We start from the raw sequence: 15,321 nt of genomic DNA on the forward strand, positions 1-15,321 counted from the left end.
ATAAACCCTTTTTATTTTTATGTTTTGACTGACTGTTCCCTTTTTTTTATCTCACAATTATATATATATATATATATATATATATTTGACTTTTTTATAATAATTTTTTTATATTTTTTTCTAATTTTTTAAATCTTTTTTAATTTAAATAATATTTTTTTCCTTTATATATATATATAGACCCTTTTTCTATATTTTTTTAATTCTCTTTTATTTTTCCTTTTTTTTAATATAATAATTTTTTAGTTCTTTTTTTTAATTGGCCAAGGTCTTAACGATAGAGTGGAGAAACTCCAAAACTTGTGTAGCGAAACGCTTCAATCTCAACGACAACAATGTTGACGAAAGTTTGATGTTCAAAGGTCGAATCAAACTAGCTTTGTGCAACGGATGAGTGGCTAGAGGATCGAATAGCTCTGATACCAATGTAACGAACAAAGTTTGTATACGCAGCAAACTACTTCAGAAGATCTGAAATATATAAACATCCATGATAGGACAATATATATTATAGAAAAATATTTGAATACAAGTGAAATGATTGAGTTACAAATGAAGGTCTGCATTATATATCTAGGCAGGTACCCTTTAATGAATGGTCATGTGCTTAGGGACATGCCTCTTGATTAACTAATTACTATTTAATTAACTATTCCTTATTATTATTATATTTATATTTTATTCATAACATGAGGGTTGCACTTGCAACCGAGGACTCACATGATAGTAAACCCCAAGAAAAAATCTATATATAAAGGGAAGTTGGAATCATTTGAATCATCGATTTGGATCATATATCTCTGTTTTCTTGAGCCGAGGCTCTAAGGGTTTTAGACCCCTTCTTGATTAGCTTCGGTGGAGGTGATCCCACCCTATCTATTTATTTTGTCTAGTTTCATTGGAGCTGATCCCACCCTACCTAGACACCTATTTTCCTTGTTCTGGCACAGCATAATTCCCAGAGCAGTTCTGGTCTGATTTTGGCACATTGAGACATTCTCTGTTCAGTTGGAAGATTGGGTCTGAGGCTTGTTGAGAACAGTAAGACCTGCGGCTTGCTTGGAGGACAAATCTGAGGACAACGAAGGCACAAATTGAGGCTTGTTGAGGGCAGTTCCAGGCACAAAGAGCAAATTATCCAGTTCGGTTTTATAGTGGTTTTGAGACTACAGCCCGCAGACTGCAGACCGCAGGGCCGCAGATCACAGGTGGGCCAGAGTCTGGCTACAGGGGACACAGGCTGATGCAGCGACAATCAGCAAGATCGCAAAGGATGGACTTGTCAGCAGCTCTCTGGGGGAACTGAGCTGTAACAGCAGCACTCTGCTCTTGTTCATAGAGCACAAGGACCGAATTGGGCATGGGATTGTAGCAGGAAATTATTTAGAGTTTGCAAGCCACATCCACATAGCTGTTGGATCCTAGCAGAGACATATTCAAGCAGAATGCAGCAGAGGCAACAGGTAGCCAAACCACAGTAGCTGAGAGAAAATTGTAAGACTGAGTGTACCAATTAGTTAGTACCGTAGATGCTGTTAAGTATTGAACAACCTGGTGGAATTTGGGATTAAATACATTTACTGTTTTTGGGCAGTCAGTCCTAGTTCTATTGTGGTTTTGATTAAATAATCAGCTTGCTGTGGAAATCTGTTATTCATGCATACAATGAAAATGCTTACTGTGGAACCCTATGGAAAAAAATCACCCTAGGACACTACAGTGGGTGATTCATAAACCCACTCTTCTTTATATCAATCATACCAAGTATTCATAAACCCACTCTCACTTGAATTTGGTGGGTATTCATATATGATAATATACAAATGGCAGAAGACAGTTAAACACTGGAACCATGAACCTATGCATCCTTTAACTTGGAAGCTAGAAAATGATAGAAATGTCATTGAAGTGTTAAATTTAGAGAGGCCGATTTTATTGCAGGTTCACACACATAGCACATTTATGGAGGGGTTATGACCTGGCTTGGAGCAGAGTTTATGTTTATCTTTGGCAGCAGTTAACGTTCTATTTTAGGCATTTTTCTGCACCTAACCCATCAGCAATTTAAGGAACATGCCTTTGGGGAATATTTGGAATCACTGCTAAGTCATCTTCCAATAAGATCATGCATAGAGTGTACAGCATTTATGAGTGCATGAATATTGAAGGAATTGCTTTTCTAATTTTTGTTGACAGTTGACTGGCATGCGAGGATAGCAAATATCCAAGGACAGCCTTACCCAACTTTTCAATTAGTTGAGTCATCGACAGTGTGGAATGGAGATTAGTTCTCTTCATGCCTGAGTCTGACTTAGACATAAATACATCTCCAGTCAGGATCCTAATCAAGGCAATGGGGAAGCATATCCTTCTTGTTACTTTCAATTGCCTTATCTATTATTAATGTGGATTTGCTAAACTAGGGTAGAGCATCACTTGGACATAGTTGAGACTCTCTCATGCAAGTAAAGGCACATCTCTAGATTGGTTTATGGGCTCGTGCACACAGAGATATGCAACAAGTTGTGGGATAGTTAGATGTCTGTTTTCGAGCCAGCATGCATATTTTCACAGTTCACTTCACCGTTGGCTTAACAGGGGAGAGAGAGGTAGAGGAGAGGGATATGTCAAATAGAACAAGTTGTTTGTTGGAACTCGTTGTCATTGATGTCAACCCAAGCAACAGCCAGACGAAGCCCCACTCTTGATGAAGAAAATGACAAGGAAGATCAGTGTTTTTGCAAGCAAGACCATCAGCATTTGATTGTCCTCGTCGGGCTGATTCCAATGATAGGTGGCACGCCACATGATCCCTCACAGTTGAGGAGATATGTCTTGTCAAAGTTTGAAGACCCGGATGTGTGGTTATGGTCCCCGATTGAAATACTAATGGCAGCATAATGATTGGTCAGATTTGGGATTAGAAAAAACATTAAAATTAAGAAATGTTTTTGATATTTTTTATTGCCTTTGAGCTGCCCTAGTCAGTCCTCCTTTAAGCAAAGAAAATGCTTTTTAAGTCAGCCTCAAATGGTGGTTAAGTATTGGCTCCATTTTGAAAATTCAAATTTGAAATTATCAAGTCGGCCTCAAGATTTTATGGGCTATTCAGCCCCTCTAGAAGCCCCCTCCCTCTAGTATATATTGAGCTCAGATCTCTCCATAAGAAGCATCAATTGATAAACAAAAAATCGATCTTTTTGATTTCAAATTTTCAACAGGCTGAAGTGAACAAAGTTCGTTCTTCAAATTAATACTCCAGAAGACTTGAAATATAAAGATATCCATGAGGATACAAATATAATATCTTAAATGTATGAATGAGAATGATTATACAAATGAGAGTGACAAGTCTGCTTATATACTATCGGATATCAAAGTCCCTATTCATGGAGAGTCATGTCTCATTTAGACATGACTCTTTGTTAAAATTGGTAAGGGCCAAACTCCATGTGGATCATCTTATTTATGGTAGCTGATATTTTTTTTGGATCCCTCTCATCGAGAGGTGTAGGATTGATCTAAAGATAATCCGATTCCAATATGTATTTATGGATATATGAATTTATTTGTGTTATGGGACAATTCGTCAAGGTCGGCCAGCAACCAAATAAACCCCACATGTGCTCAACGTTTTAGTATAAAAGGAGATGACTTGAGAGTCATTTCTCACACACACTTCTATCTTGATTTCTCTCTCCACTTGTCTTGGGTTTTAGTGGAAGAAAAATCTAGGAGTGGAAGTCCTAAACGTTGGAGGAAAAGAGGTTGCCTTAGACGCAGATGGAAGGCAGCCCTAGACGCAGACTAAAGGGTGCCCTAAATGCTGGTCTAATCCAACCCTAAATGTTGGTCTAATCCAACTCTAAACGCTAATCTAATTCAGCCCTAACATAGTCAAGTTTATGGGCCGTAGTGAGGGTTTGTTGTAGGTGACAGCGTGGTAAGTAAGGGTTGTTCCAAGTGCATAATGCTGGGCAGATTAGGCCGAGGAACAGCTATGTGGACAGCGGAGTCATGGCCGCAATATAAGGGGTCAAAGGAACAGTGTGGAGGCTGCCCTAAGCAATGTAAAGGGGCTGAAGGGACAGCATGACCTTAGCCGCAATATGAAGGAGCTGAAGGGACAGCATGGCCTTAACCGTAGTCAAACAAGGCCTAAAGAAATAGTGTATGTATGGAGGGTTATCCCCTTGGAGAACCGCAGTCTTTACAGCGTTGCCTTGTTGATTTGTATGGAAGATAAGAGTTGTAGGGTGATGCCCTATCCAGTGACGCAGTGTAGTAGTGCAGCGTGGTGAAACAACACATGGCAACAAGGTTACATGGTGCTGCAAGCTAGTGCAGCAAAATAAATACACAGCTGGGCTACATGGTGCTGGCAAGATGCATGGACAGCAGGCTACATAGTGCTGCAAAGTCACAGAGGACAGCAGCAAGGTATAGTAACTATGTTGGGATAGCAACTATGTTGAGACAGCAGTACTAATAGGACAGCAAAAGACATAGTGCTGCTAACATGCGTGGGACAGCAAGGTGACATATTGCTGCTAACATGCATGGGAAAACAAGGACATAGTGATGCTAACATGCATAGGACAGCAAGGTGACATGGTGCTGCTAAGACACATGGACAACAGCCAGGTATGCCAAGACATATGGGACAACTGCAAGGTATGGCAAGGCAAAGTGAGACAGCAGCTGTGACATGGCAGAAGGCACATGGTACAGCAGCAAGCATGGTACAACAACAAGCATGGAAAGCATGGATAACAGTGGCAAGCATGGTGCTGCAAGCACATGAGACATGCAGCATGACAACATGGTTCAACCATGGCACATGGGATAGCAGTGCAGCATAAAGTGCAGCAGTCATGAGGTCCAGCATTGTGATGATGGGTGCAGCATGATGACGGAATGCAGCACAATGAGAAGTGAAGGAGTCACCTTGGAGAATCAGTTGAAGCAGCATGTCTTCAACTAATCTCATGTATCATCTTTCTAGAGATGATCTCTGCCCTTATCTAGAAAAGTAAAAGTGTTGACTTCTGTTGTAAATGTATTATCTCTCTCTCTTTGCTGAACTATTGAAGAACATAAAAGAAGAATTGATCAAGGGTTTCCCCACATTGGGGTTTGTCCCTGGCTAGCACCACATCATGTGTCCTCTTGTCTTGGCTTGTCTTCTGCGATTTATGTTTATGTTCTATCTGTGGTCTACTTTAATTCTGATGTGATTGCTAATCTGGAAAAGATATTAAGCTAACTATGAAAATTGAAATAAATTGCTCTAAGCATAGAACATACCTAAAATTAACACTCTTCAACCTAATTACTAATTAACTAATCATTATTAATTATTATCATTTACATTATTTCCTATATATTTATTCATAACATTGCCTTCCTCCTCAAAAAGCTTTGTCCTCAAAGCTTGTCGATGAAAAAGGCTTGATCTCTTTTTTGGTTTCGAATGTCTTCTCATCTCGGAACAGTCATCTTCATCGATACAAGTTGATATGATCTTCTAAGTGACAAAAAAAACTGTCGCACTGAGAAGGGGTCAGACCATCCTAGATTAATCTTCTGTGGAATATTCTAATCACTAGTATTTTGCAACGAATTGTCATCCTAGGACTGGATTGAGGTTACATCACTATTCTCTGGAACATCAGTTTGTTGTTTATTTTTTGAATGGTCCCGATACGTAGCATGGTTATCTACTCTCATGATTCAGATGTCGATAGGGAACCTTTTTGGTTTGACTTTCCCTTATTAAGTGTGGAAATTTTTTGATTTCCTACTGGTACTATAATTTTTGAGTTAGGTACATAATCTTCGTTTGAAATTTTCATCATCTGGATTGTAAAATGTGAATGTGTTTTTCCTTCCACTAATTGATCCTCTTCTTGAGTTTTGCTATTGACTGGTTCGGTATTAATTCCTTTATCTTCAACCTGGACTGTTACGTCTGGAGACTTCGATACTTCTCGAGTAAGTTGCTCTAACTTGTCTTTAAGTGACGCTTTATCACATTTAAGCTTCTTTATTTGTGTAAGGAGGTTTTGGTTATGATTCCTTAGACATAAAACTTCTTCGCTTGCTGGATTATTGATTTTATTCTTAGTAGCCTTCATCATCCTTTAAATTTCTGATTTGTTCTAATAATTTTTTATTAAGTTTCTTTAAAATTAAATTCTCCTCTTGTTCGGATAGGTGCTTCTTGAGTTCCTTCTTAAGCTTCTTAATTTGCGTTAGTAATTTTTCACTATGGTCTCTAAGTCAAGAAACTTCCTCATTCTTGTCAGTAGTGATTTTGTCAACTTCCTTTTGCATATTTTGTATCGTTTTTTTACTTTCTTGAAGAATTACTTTTGAGATTTCTTGAATGTCTTCTAACGTCACTGAAACTGGCTTCAAAGTAACATCTTGTAGCATTATTTTTTTTTCTTTTTGTGGGAAAATGCCAAAAAATTCTTTTTTGTATTTAGAATAAAGGACCATAGAGTTTCCATCCAGGGTGAGCCCAAAACAACGTCACCTAGATCATTCCATAGAGATTGAACAGAGAATTGTGATATAAAAGTATAATTGCCAATGTTTAATTGTAATTCGGTTACATCATACTATTTTCTACCAAAGCAATCTAAACTCTCAATTATATTTGACTCCGGAATCACCAATTGGTTAGCAAGGTTAGAGTTTATATAATTTTTCCCTTTAGTGGGAGAGATACAAATAATAACATCATTTCCTGCAAGAATACCTTTAACTCTGAATAGCACTGGCGCAGCGCAATGTGAGGCACCTAAAAATCTCCCTTCCTTGAGTTCTGAATTAGATGCCATTTTTTATTTTATTTTTTTATGGCTATAACCTTTAAAATTCTATTACTCCTTCAAACCTCGGTAATGAATCCTTGAGAATCCTTTACCTTTTTAAAGGGAACTTCAATTATAATTTTTTTTCTATTTTTTTTCTTCTTTTTATAAATCACCCTTTTATTTTGATTTTATTTTTATTTTTTTATTTCTATTTTGATTTTTTTATTATTAATATACTTTTTTTAAGTCACACCTCATAATATGTAGGGTCATGCCCTTTTTCTCACAGCGACTTGTTTCCCTAAGGAAAATTAAATTATGTGCAGAGTCCAAACTAAAATAACTTATATGGATTACACTATGGTGGACCGATGGATCGCAACTAACGGTGGAAATGTCTACCATTGGTCGAATTGGACAATAGGAGATGGTCGTGGCATAATCAGTGGGTAATGGCTTGGCGGTGGAGGATGTGGCAGGGCTTTGTCGACAGATGACTATGGTGCGGAATGTCAGTAGCAGCAGCGAATGCGGCTAGGACGCCACAATGGTAGTCAACGAGAGCGACGATTTGTTGGAACAATGATGATTGTGAATTGGGAACAGGAGGACTGGTACACAGTTGTAACGATGGGTAAGGACAACGACACACAAAACTTGCGGCAATGACTGTCTTTCAGAGAGGTTGTGGCTATATGCAACAGTGTGGATTCTCAACAGCGACTATGGCGTTGTTCGTGGGGGTCGTCGGTGGCAACAGTGCTGCTTGGCGGCGTCTGCAGAGGCTTCGATGACGGCAGAGGGGACGAAGGGGAGGGATTGTGTGTGGTAGACGATGGCTTAGGCAGCAGACTGTAAGCAGAGGATTAATGTGATGGGTGTAAGAGATCACTGCAGGGCAAAGGGTTTCCAATGATGTGGATCAATGGCCAGTAAAATGTTGCAGACGAAGGGGCGACTAACCCGAGCAGCAAACCCAGGCGGTGGCGACGGCTATCACTTGTGTGCGTGTGTATTCAAACAGCAACAACGACGGCAGTGTGGTTGTTGTGCAGCGGATGATGGAGAAAATGGCAGGGTGTGGCTGCGGCTAGCAGGTGACCTTCGGCGGTGGTCCAACCGGCTAGCAGGTGACCTTCGGCGGTGGTCCAACCGGCTATAGGTTGCATACATGGGTTTACATGTGGCAAGGTTGTGGTTGCTCGAGCGAGACTTTGGTGGCAGTGGTCGTTTAGTTGTGTTGTGCAGTTCGGAGCAGCCGTAGATATGAAGGTGAGCCGCAGTTGTTTTTATTTTATTTTATATATATATTTTGACTCATTTCTACTTCTTTTTTGCAGTTATATATATATATATATATATATATATATATAGTTTTTTTATGTAATCTTTTCCTGTATTTTTTTTTAGTTCCTTTTTTTATAATTTTTTTTTGAATTTAATATTTTTCTTTTCTTTTCTTTTCTTGTATGGCCAAGGGTCTATTGGCGATGATGGAGAAACTCCAATTTGTGTAGTGAATGCTTCAGTCACAACGGCAACAAGGTTGACGAATTTGATGGTCATAGACCTGGATCGGAGAACACGGCTCCGTGCAGCAGTGGAGCGGCCAAAGGATCGACTGCTCTAATACCAAATGAAGCGAACAAAGTTCGTTCTTCAAGTTAAATATTCTAGAAGACTTGGAAAATAAAGATATCCATGAGGATACAAATATTATTAAATGTATGAATGAGAATGATAATACAAATAAGAGTGAGAGGTCTACTTATATACTACCTCTTCATGGAGAGTCGTGTCTCATTCAGACAAAACTCTTCAACCTAATTAGTAATTAACTAATCATTATTAATTATTATCATTTACATTATTTCCTATATATTTATTCATAACACAGGGCGTCGCGCTGATTCCAATGATAGGTGGCACACCACATGACTCCTCACAGTTGAGGAAATATGTCTTGTCAAAGTTTGAAGACCCGGATGTGTGGTTATGGACCCCGATTGAAATACTAATGGGAGCATAATGATTGGTCAGATTTGGGATTAAAGATGACATTAAAATTAAAAAATGTTTTTGATATTTTTTATTGCCTTTGATATGCCCTAGTCAGTCCTCCTTTGAGATGCCCATCCGTTTCTGAGGCAGATTAAGGACACAAATTCTGAAATTCTTTGCATCAAATTAAGGCAAATCCAAGGTATTCTAAGGTCTACTTCTGTGGCATTCTTGAATATTTGTGAAGGATAATTTGCACCAATCTAGGGCTTCCTTTCTTGGCCCTCCAAAGCAAACCTCTGTGGCACTTGACCTATGGCCTAAATAGGCTTCCTCCAATACAGTTCTTTGTGGCTTTCTGAAGCATACACTTGCTAACTTTAGCAGACTTCTATCTGAGGTTCATTTTGGTATTTTGGAGGACATTTCAAGTTCTGGGCTGATGTTTTTTTGAGCATAATCTGAAGTGAATTCTGACCTCCCACTGAGTTGACTGTGGAAATCGCATATCAAAAGAGACAAGGCTACCAACAGATCACAGTTGAAGGGCTACTCAAAGAGAAGGTATTCTTACAGTACTATTCAAGTCAAAGGCAGCTTCAGATCTTTGTTTGGAAGGCAAATTGGAGGAACAATCTTGACAGAAGGGCTGATAAAGGGCATCTCCAAAGGAAGGACACTTAACAAAAGCCTTCAGCGAAAAGGGCACACTTCACATCAGCTAACTTAACTGAGTTATGAAAATTTTGTAGATTGTTCAGTTTTTGTGTTGAGGCAAGAATTGTGTAAACGATTAGTAGGAAGATCTTCAAGAAGAAGTTCTGAACCTGATTCTGACATACATCAACAGAAGCAGCAGTAAGGGTTATTTGACTGAAAATTATTGTAAGTGGGTCCTTATCCCTGGTACGGGTGCCCAAAATTATTTCTCAATTTTCATATATAAGGTGGCAGTGTCGTGTTAGGAAAAGTTGGAGCTTGCAGGGTGTCGAAGCATCCGTTCAGTTGGAGTTGATAGAACCAGAGGGTTGGAGTGTCCTTCCAGTTGGAGCTCGTAAATCAGGGTGTTGAAGCATACTCTCAGGAGTTGGAGCTTCCTGATAAATAGAATGCTTTTCTAGAGTACTGGAAGTTGGAGCATCCCTTTTAGTTGGAGCTGAGGAATATTGTACTCATAAATTATTAAAAAAACATTCGGTGGTTTTTTCCCTGGAAGGGTTCCACCTAAAATTTATTGTGTACTGTTCTTGTGATGTGTTGTTGATCTATGTTTTGATTTGATGTTAATGCTCTGAAAATTTAATAATTCACTGATTGAAGTGAAAAACTGATTCTATCCCTCTCAATATTTCCAACATTGCTCTTAGAAATAGCATGGCCACCAGGAGAGGATGCCAAAGTCTACCTCCTAAGAGGATGCCAAAGCCTACCTCCTACTTCTTCTAAGGGACATCAGAGTCCAACACGATCCCCAAGGCCTTCTTCCTCTAGAGGAAAAGACATTACTTTTGCTCGTAAAAGGGGCAGACGAAGTCACCAGTTTACGGATCTAATTTCATTGTAGATGACTCATGATGATGAAATGCATTTATTATATTTTTAATTTTTTTGTTAATGTTTTGAGGTTGAGTCAGGACTCAGGATTCAAGACATAATTTGATGTTGATGTGTGATGTAAAACTAGACATCTTATATCTTAGTTCTGTTTTCGTATTTATGTGGCAATGCATTTATTTGATGTTGTTGTTGCTTTAGATGTTCAAAAAAATGAATATTTTTGTATTTTTTTAATTTTATCGATTTATACCGACATTTTTTATTTTTATAATTTTTTGTTTTTCCAGCCCCTTGCCAATGTCAGCAACATTGTGAGTCAACACTCATTTTGGGCAACAAGGATCAAGTTGTAGCCTAATATTAAGGATAGGAATTCAAATAATCTAGCTTCATTTCAAAGTCAGGAATACAGGCCTTTAACTTCCAGTAATTCATTTTACTTCATAACACAGCATACTGAATCTAACAACCTCTAATGTGCTGAGGAAAAGATATGAAGTATCATCTAGCTTACAACAATATTAAAAATTATAAAATGTGATAATCAAACAAGAAAGGTACCTGAAATTGTATCCATGCATGCCACAGTCACCGGACAGCCATCCATGTTGAGTAAAGAAAGTTTTTTCAGGCCTGCTTTATAAAAGAAACAATCATTTTCCTTGTTCACAACAAAAAGACTAATCAGGAAAACGTCAATTCAAATGTTGAAGTTTCTCAAAAAATAGATCTACAATGTGGAAATTGGATAAAGACGAAATATAGTTCTATAGAGGTCCACTTAACCCGATAAAGGAACCAAGATGCCCAAACATTTCAATTATCCAGTTTAAAGGATTCTAAAGGTTAATACAGGTAAACTACATATATTGAAGGACTAAAATATGTGTTGCTTGAATAAAGGAAGCTTATTATGCCTGGCAATGTCATGAACTAAGCTGGGATGCACAAAAAGGCACAACATTACAGTTTTGGGGTTTGGGGATTCAAGACTATGGAAAATTTTAGGGGAGAAATTTCGCAAATGGGCTATTTTTCAGACATTTTCCGAAAAAAAATATTTGCCAATTTGGTTAAAAATTCGCATATTTTTTACATATATATGATAAAATGGATGATATTCGCCAAAAATTTACCAATTTTAATAGTAAATTACATGTTTTTTATTGAATATTTGTCTACATTCTATAAGTATGAATTCTAAAAACCAAAATAGTTGACTACAATACTATATGTAGAAAAAAATTTAAATCCTTTAGAAAAGCCCTGTCCAAGACAATAGCCAAAGAGTAGTTTGCCCGACACTGATCATATTCCATGTGCTGAGCACAAACAAATAATTTGAAGATCATATGAATGGCATATTTTAAAGTATAGAATAAGCATTTGAGGTTTAGAGGTCAAATAAGTGAACAAGGAAATAGAATTCCTTCTCTATAAGTCCCACTGTTTTTTCAAGAATGTGTGCCTATTTTGAAACTTGCAAGTTACAATAGAAACAGCTTTCATATAAACATAGCAAAAGATAAAAATACAATGCCAACAAAGCAACAGAAGACAAAAGTATGGAGAAGACAATAGAAATTGCAAGACTCAGAACCACTGAATACCACCATCGGTGTCACATTTTATTGTTCTTGAGCTTCCTATGGATTGCATGTCTAATGTGTCTACAACTCCATATCATGCCTCTACATTTGGCCTTCTTAATTTGTTGTGGACGTAGCTTGGAATTTGTAATTGAACAGGATGCTCAAATATATAAACTGCAAGGAATAGATACAGGGCACAAAATTTGTACTTGTTTATTGTAAAATTCAATTAAGGAAAAAAAAAGTTATGGTTATGTTGGTTATGTTGAGACACTATGCACTTGTTTAATTAAGTCATTGACATATAGCGAGTTTGTACTGATGGTTTCCTCAAACAGCCATATGCCTAATTTTCTGATTGCTGTTGATAAGTAAAAAGTGACATGCAAAAGTTAAAAAGACACATGCAGGAGCCCTATCATGAGTATGTGGACCCCTTTCTAGAGTCAAGCAGATTACATACTCTCCTGTCATCATTTAAGATTGTCTATATATATAAATAGTTAGACTTGTACAAGTATCTTATCTTATTTCTTCTCTTTCTATTTCATTAATGTCATTACTTAATTTGTAACTCGAAGTTATTGACCATAGTTCAATTAAACCCATTGCAAATGGCTTAGTTACTTATGCAAAAAAAACATAGAAGGGCCGGAGTTACTTGGGGAATAACACTGTAAATGGGCAACAAAAGGGAAAGAAAGTTTTATAAGTAGGAATTCCTACATGTCCATGTCACAAAAACAAGCATCCTCTGAGATCCAAAATGGGAAACAGTTCTCTTTGATAGGGACCCTTAGAGCTGTTGAAATATGTAACTAGTTTCGGTCTTATAATGACATGTAATCATGATTTTATGTATTTAATGCAAAGAGAAAAATAAAATCATTATTGATGTTCTTTAGGTATGGGTTTCATGCTCAAGGGAAACTTATTTGTAGGTTAAGCACCCATTGAGTGCTTTTAGGGCTTGTTATTTAGTCTACAGGTCAATTGAGTTATTGTCATGTATTGAAGACCCATTGGGGCATGTTACATATTGTAAAGAAAATTTATTTGAGTTAAAGTTGAGTCAAAAGACCTCATCATGATGCAAAGATCAAATCGCCCTGCTCAAATGGACAAGTCAGCCTAAAAGGAGTAATTCAACCTAGTGGAAGACCTATATATAAGGGAGACTTTGACCTCACTTGTATCACTCACTCACTTCACTCAAGTTCGATCAAGAAAGAGAAAAGAGTGCGAAGAAGAGAAAGGCAAGAAGGAGAAAAGAAAGTCGAGTTTTGGGGATTGTTTTTGAACTACATTTCTCACATGTGCAAAGTGGATTAGGGCATCTTTCTACAGCAACAAGTACCGAATTACAATCATCATCAAGGGCCGAGTTTTGGGTCAAGAAAGGTCTCCTTGTGAAAATTTCTGCACTCAAGGAGCCCCTACTGCAACAAAACTAAATTTACTTCTCCTACTTGATTTTACTATACGTTATCAAGTTATTTTCTGAAAAATACTGAAGTAAATTACTTTTGCAACCTACACCAATTTAATTTGATTACATGAAACAAGAAACTGAGCAAAGAACAAGATACATAGGACACCGTTATTTTTGGACAAACCAGTCCCCAGAAAAACCCAATGCGGGAAAACTGGTGCAGCAGCACTGAGGGTTTTATATTATTAAGCAGTGGTTCTGAATACAAAGTTGGTTGCCCTCCCGGCAATCCAGTGACAGAGAAAAATATAATGTCAGAAAACTGAGTGAGATTACCTCACTTCACCCAGCAGATTCTAGCTGATCCAACAGCAGAACTGGCTAACCCCGGCTATCTCTACAATGACCCTACAGAGGCCCTTCGTTAGCCTTACAGGCTCTGCGTCAGCCCTGTGCTGTCTCTTCTGCCTCCTAGAGCTTCTGCGTCAACCTCTCTTGGTTGTTCTGGCAATTCTGGATTTCTACATGAGGGCAACCTCACTTCTGCGCTGGCCCTGCTGGCTCTACGTCAAGACTACGTGGGCCCAGACTGGCCCAGCATCAGTCCCTCTAGATGTTGCACTGCCTCCACTAGTGTCTCTCCACCTCTTTGACCAATATTCCCGAACTATCCTTGCCCCTCTACTGCAGAATGATCACTTAGTTCGAATTCCTCATCTTCGTAGCCCCAAAAATCGAACTCTAGATCAATTCATTCTTGTCGTGTGTGTTTGAATGAACCCCAAGCCTCCTTCTTATACTTTGCTCGTTGAGACTTCAACGATCGAGATTAAGTCTCTAATCAAAGGCTAAGATTAAAACTTGACTTGATCCCCTTTCTAGAACATTCTCACCCATATTTTGATTAATACCCATTAATATTTTAATTTTCCTAAGTTTAGACTTAGGAACCTCATTAAAAATATTAATTATTTTAATAAATAACAATCTGGGTGGAATTTCACCAAACGATTTCTAGGTTCTTTAGAACTCATGTGGCTTAGCCTCTCCACCAATTTTCATGGCTAGAGCACATTCGATGCTACCAAAAACTAGCACTCCCTCTTTGTGAGGAAAGTGCTCTAGCAACAATTCCAATTGCATGTTGCTCTGTCTCTAAAGCATCTCCTTTCCGCAATATTGCTGCGACCAACACTATGTTGTTGCTACTATTGTACCGCTGCCCATGACACTACCACTGCCACTGTTGCATCTGTACTACAGCTACCTTTGCATTTGTTGCTAACACTGCCATTGCTAGCTCTGCACTACGTCATTTTCCAATTCATGTTGCTCAGCAATGGAAAAGCATCCCAAATTTCTGAACTAATTGTGTTCAGCATAATACCATGTGAATGTTGGAATCTCAATGCTACTAGTCTCTGACCCTTTGAATCTTCGGCATTGTTGCTGACTTCTGCACTGCGTTGATCAGTCCCTGGTATCAAGCTACTGCATCTGCCTCTCCAACCAACCCACTGCATCATCTGACACTAAGCCCACCTCGCTACTGCTAAATCTCGGGCTCCTGTAGCAAGGAATTGATCCAAGAGGTGGGTCCCTCAAGCATCCTGCCCACATGTAGTCCTCCCGACTACATTTCTATATCACCACATTTCCCTCTTGGAGATGCACGAGCACTCACGGCAAATTCATCTTCGTCAATTTTTGCTGGAGTAGCCTTAGGATCATGTTTCTCATCCTTATCCTTTTGCTTCAAAGGACACTGGGATGCAAAGTGACCCATCTCGCTACATCTAAAACATTTCACCTTCGAAATGTCATTCTTCCGCTTATGCTTCTGCTATCCCTTTGATGCTAGAGTTGCGTTCTCCTCCTCCTCCTTGGTCTTCGTGCCACTCCCACCGCTGCCATT

General features: G+C 38.4%; 1 protein-coding gene across 2 annotated transcripts in view; it reads right to left on the reverse strand.

Moving 5' to 3' along the window:
* The window catches only part of LOC149196814 (uncharacterized), a 211,818-nt gene that overhangs the window by 152,169 nt on the left and 44,328 nt on the right, over positions 1-15,321 (reverse strand). For both annotated transcript variants that reach the window (XM_089405656.1, XM_089405657.1), the window contains one exon: positions 10,944-11,015. In XM_089405656.1, coding sequence (XP_089261782.1) covers positions 10,944-11,015 — 72 coding nt within the window. The remainder of the gene's footprint in view (positions 1-10,943; positions 11,016-15,321) is intronic.

Source organism: Pinus tabuliformis, chromosome 2_2 (assembly GCF_031772625.1).
Source record: "Pinus tabuliformis cultivar Carrire ecotype Pingquan chromosome 2_2, CPIR1, whole genome shotgun sequence".
NCBI classification, from domain to species: domain Eukaryota; kingdom Viridiplantae; phylum Streptophyta; class Pinopsida; order Pinales; family Pinaceae; genus Pinus; species Pinus tabuliformis.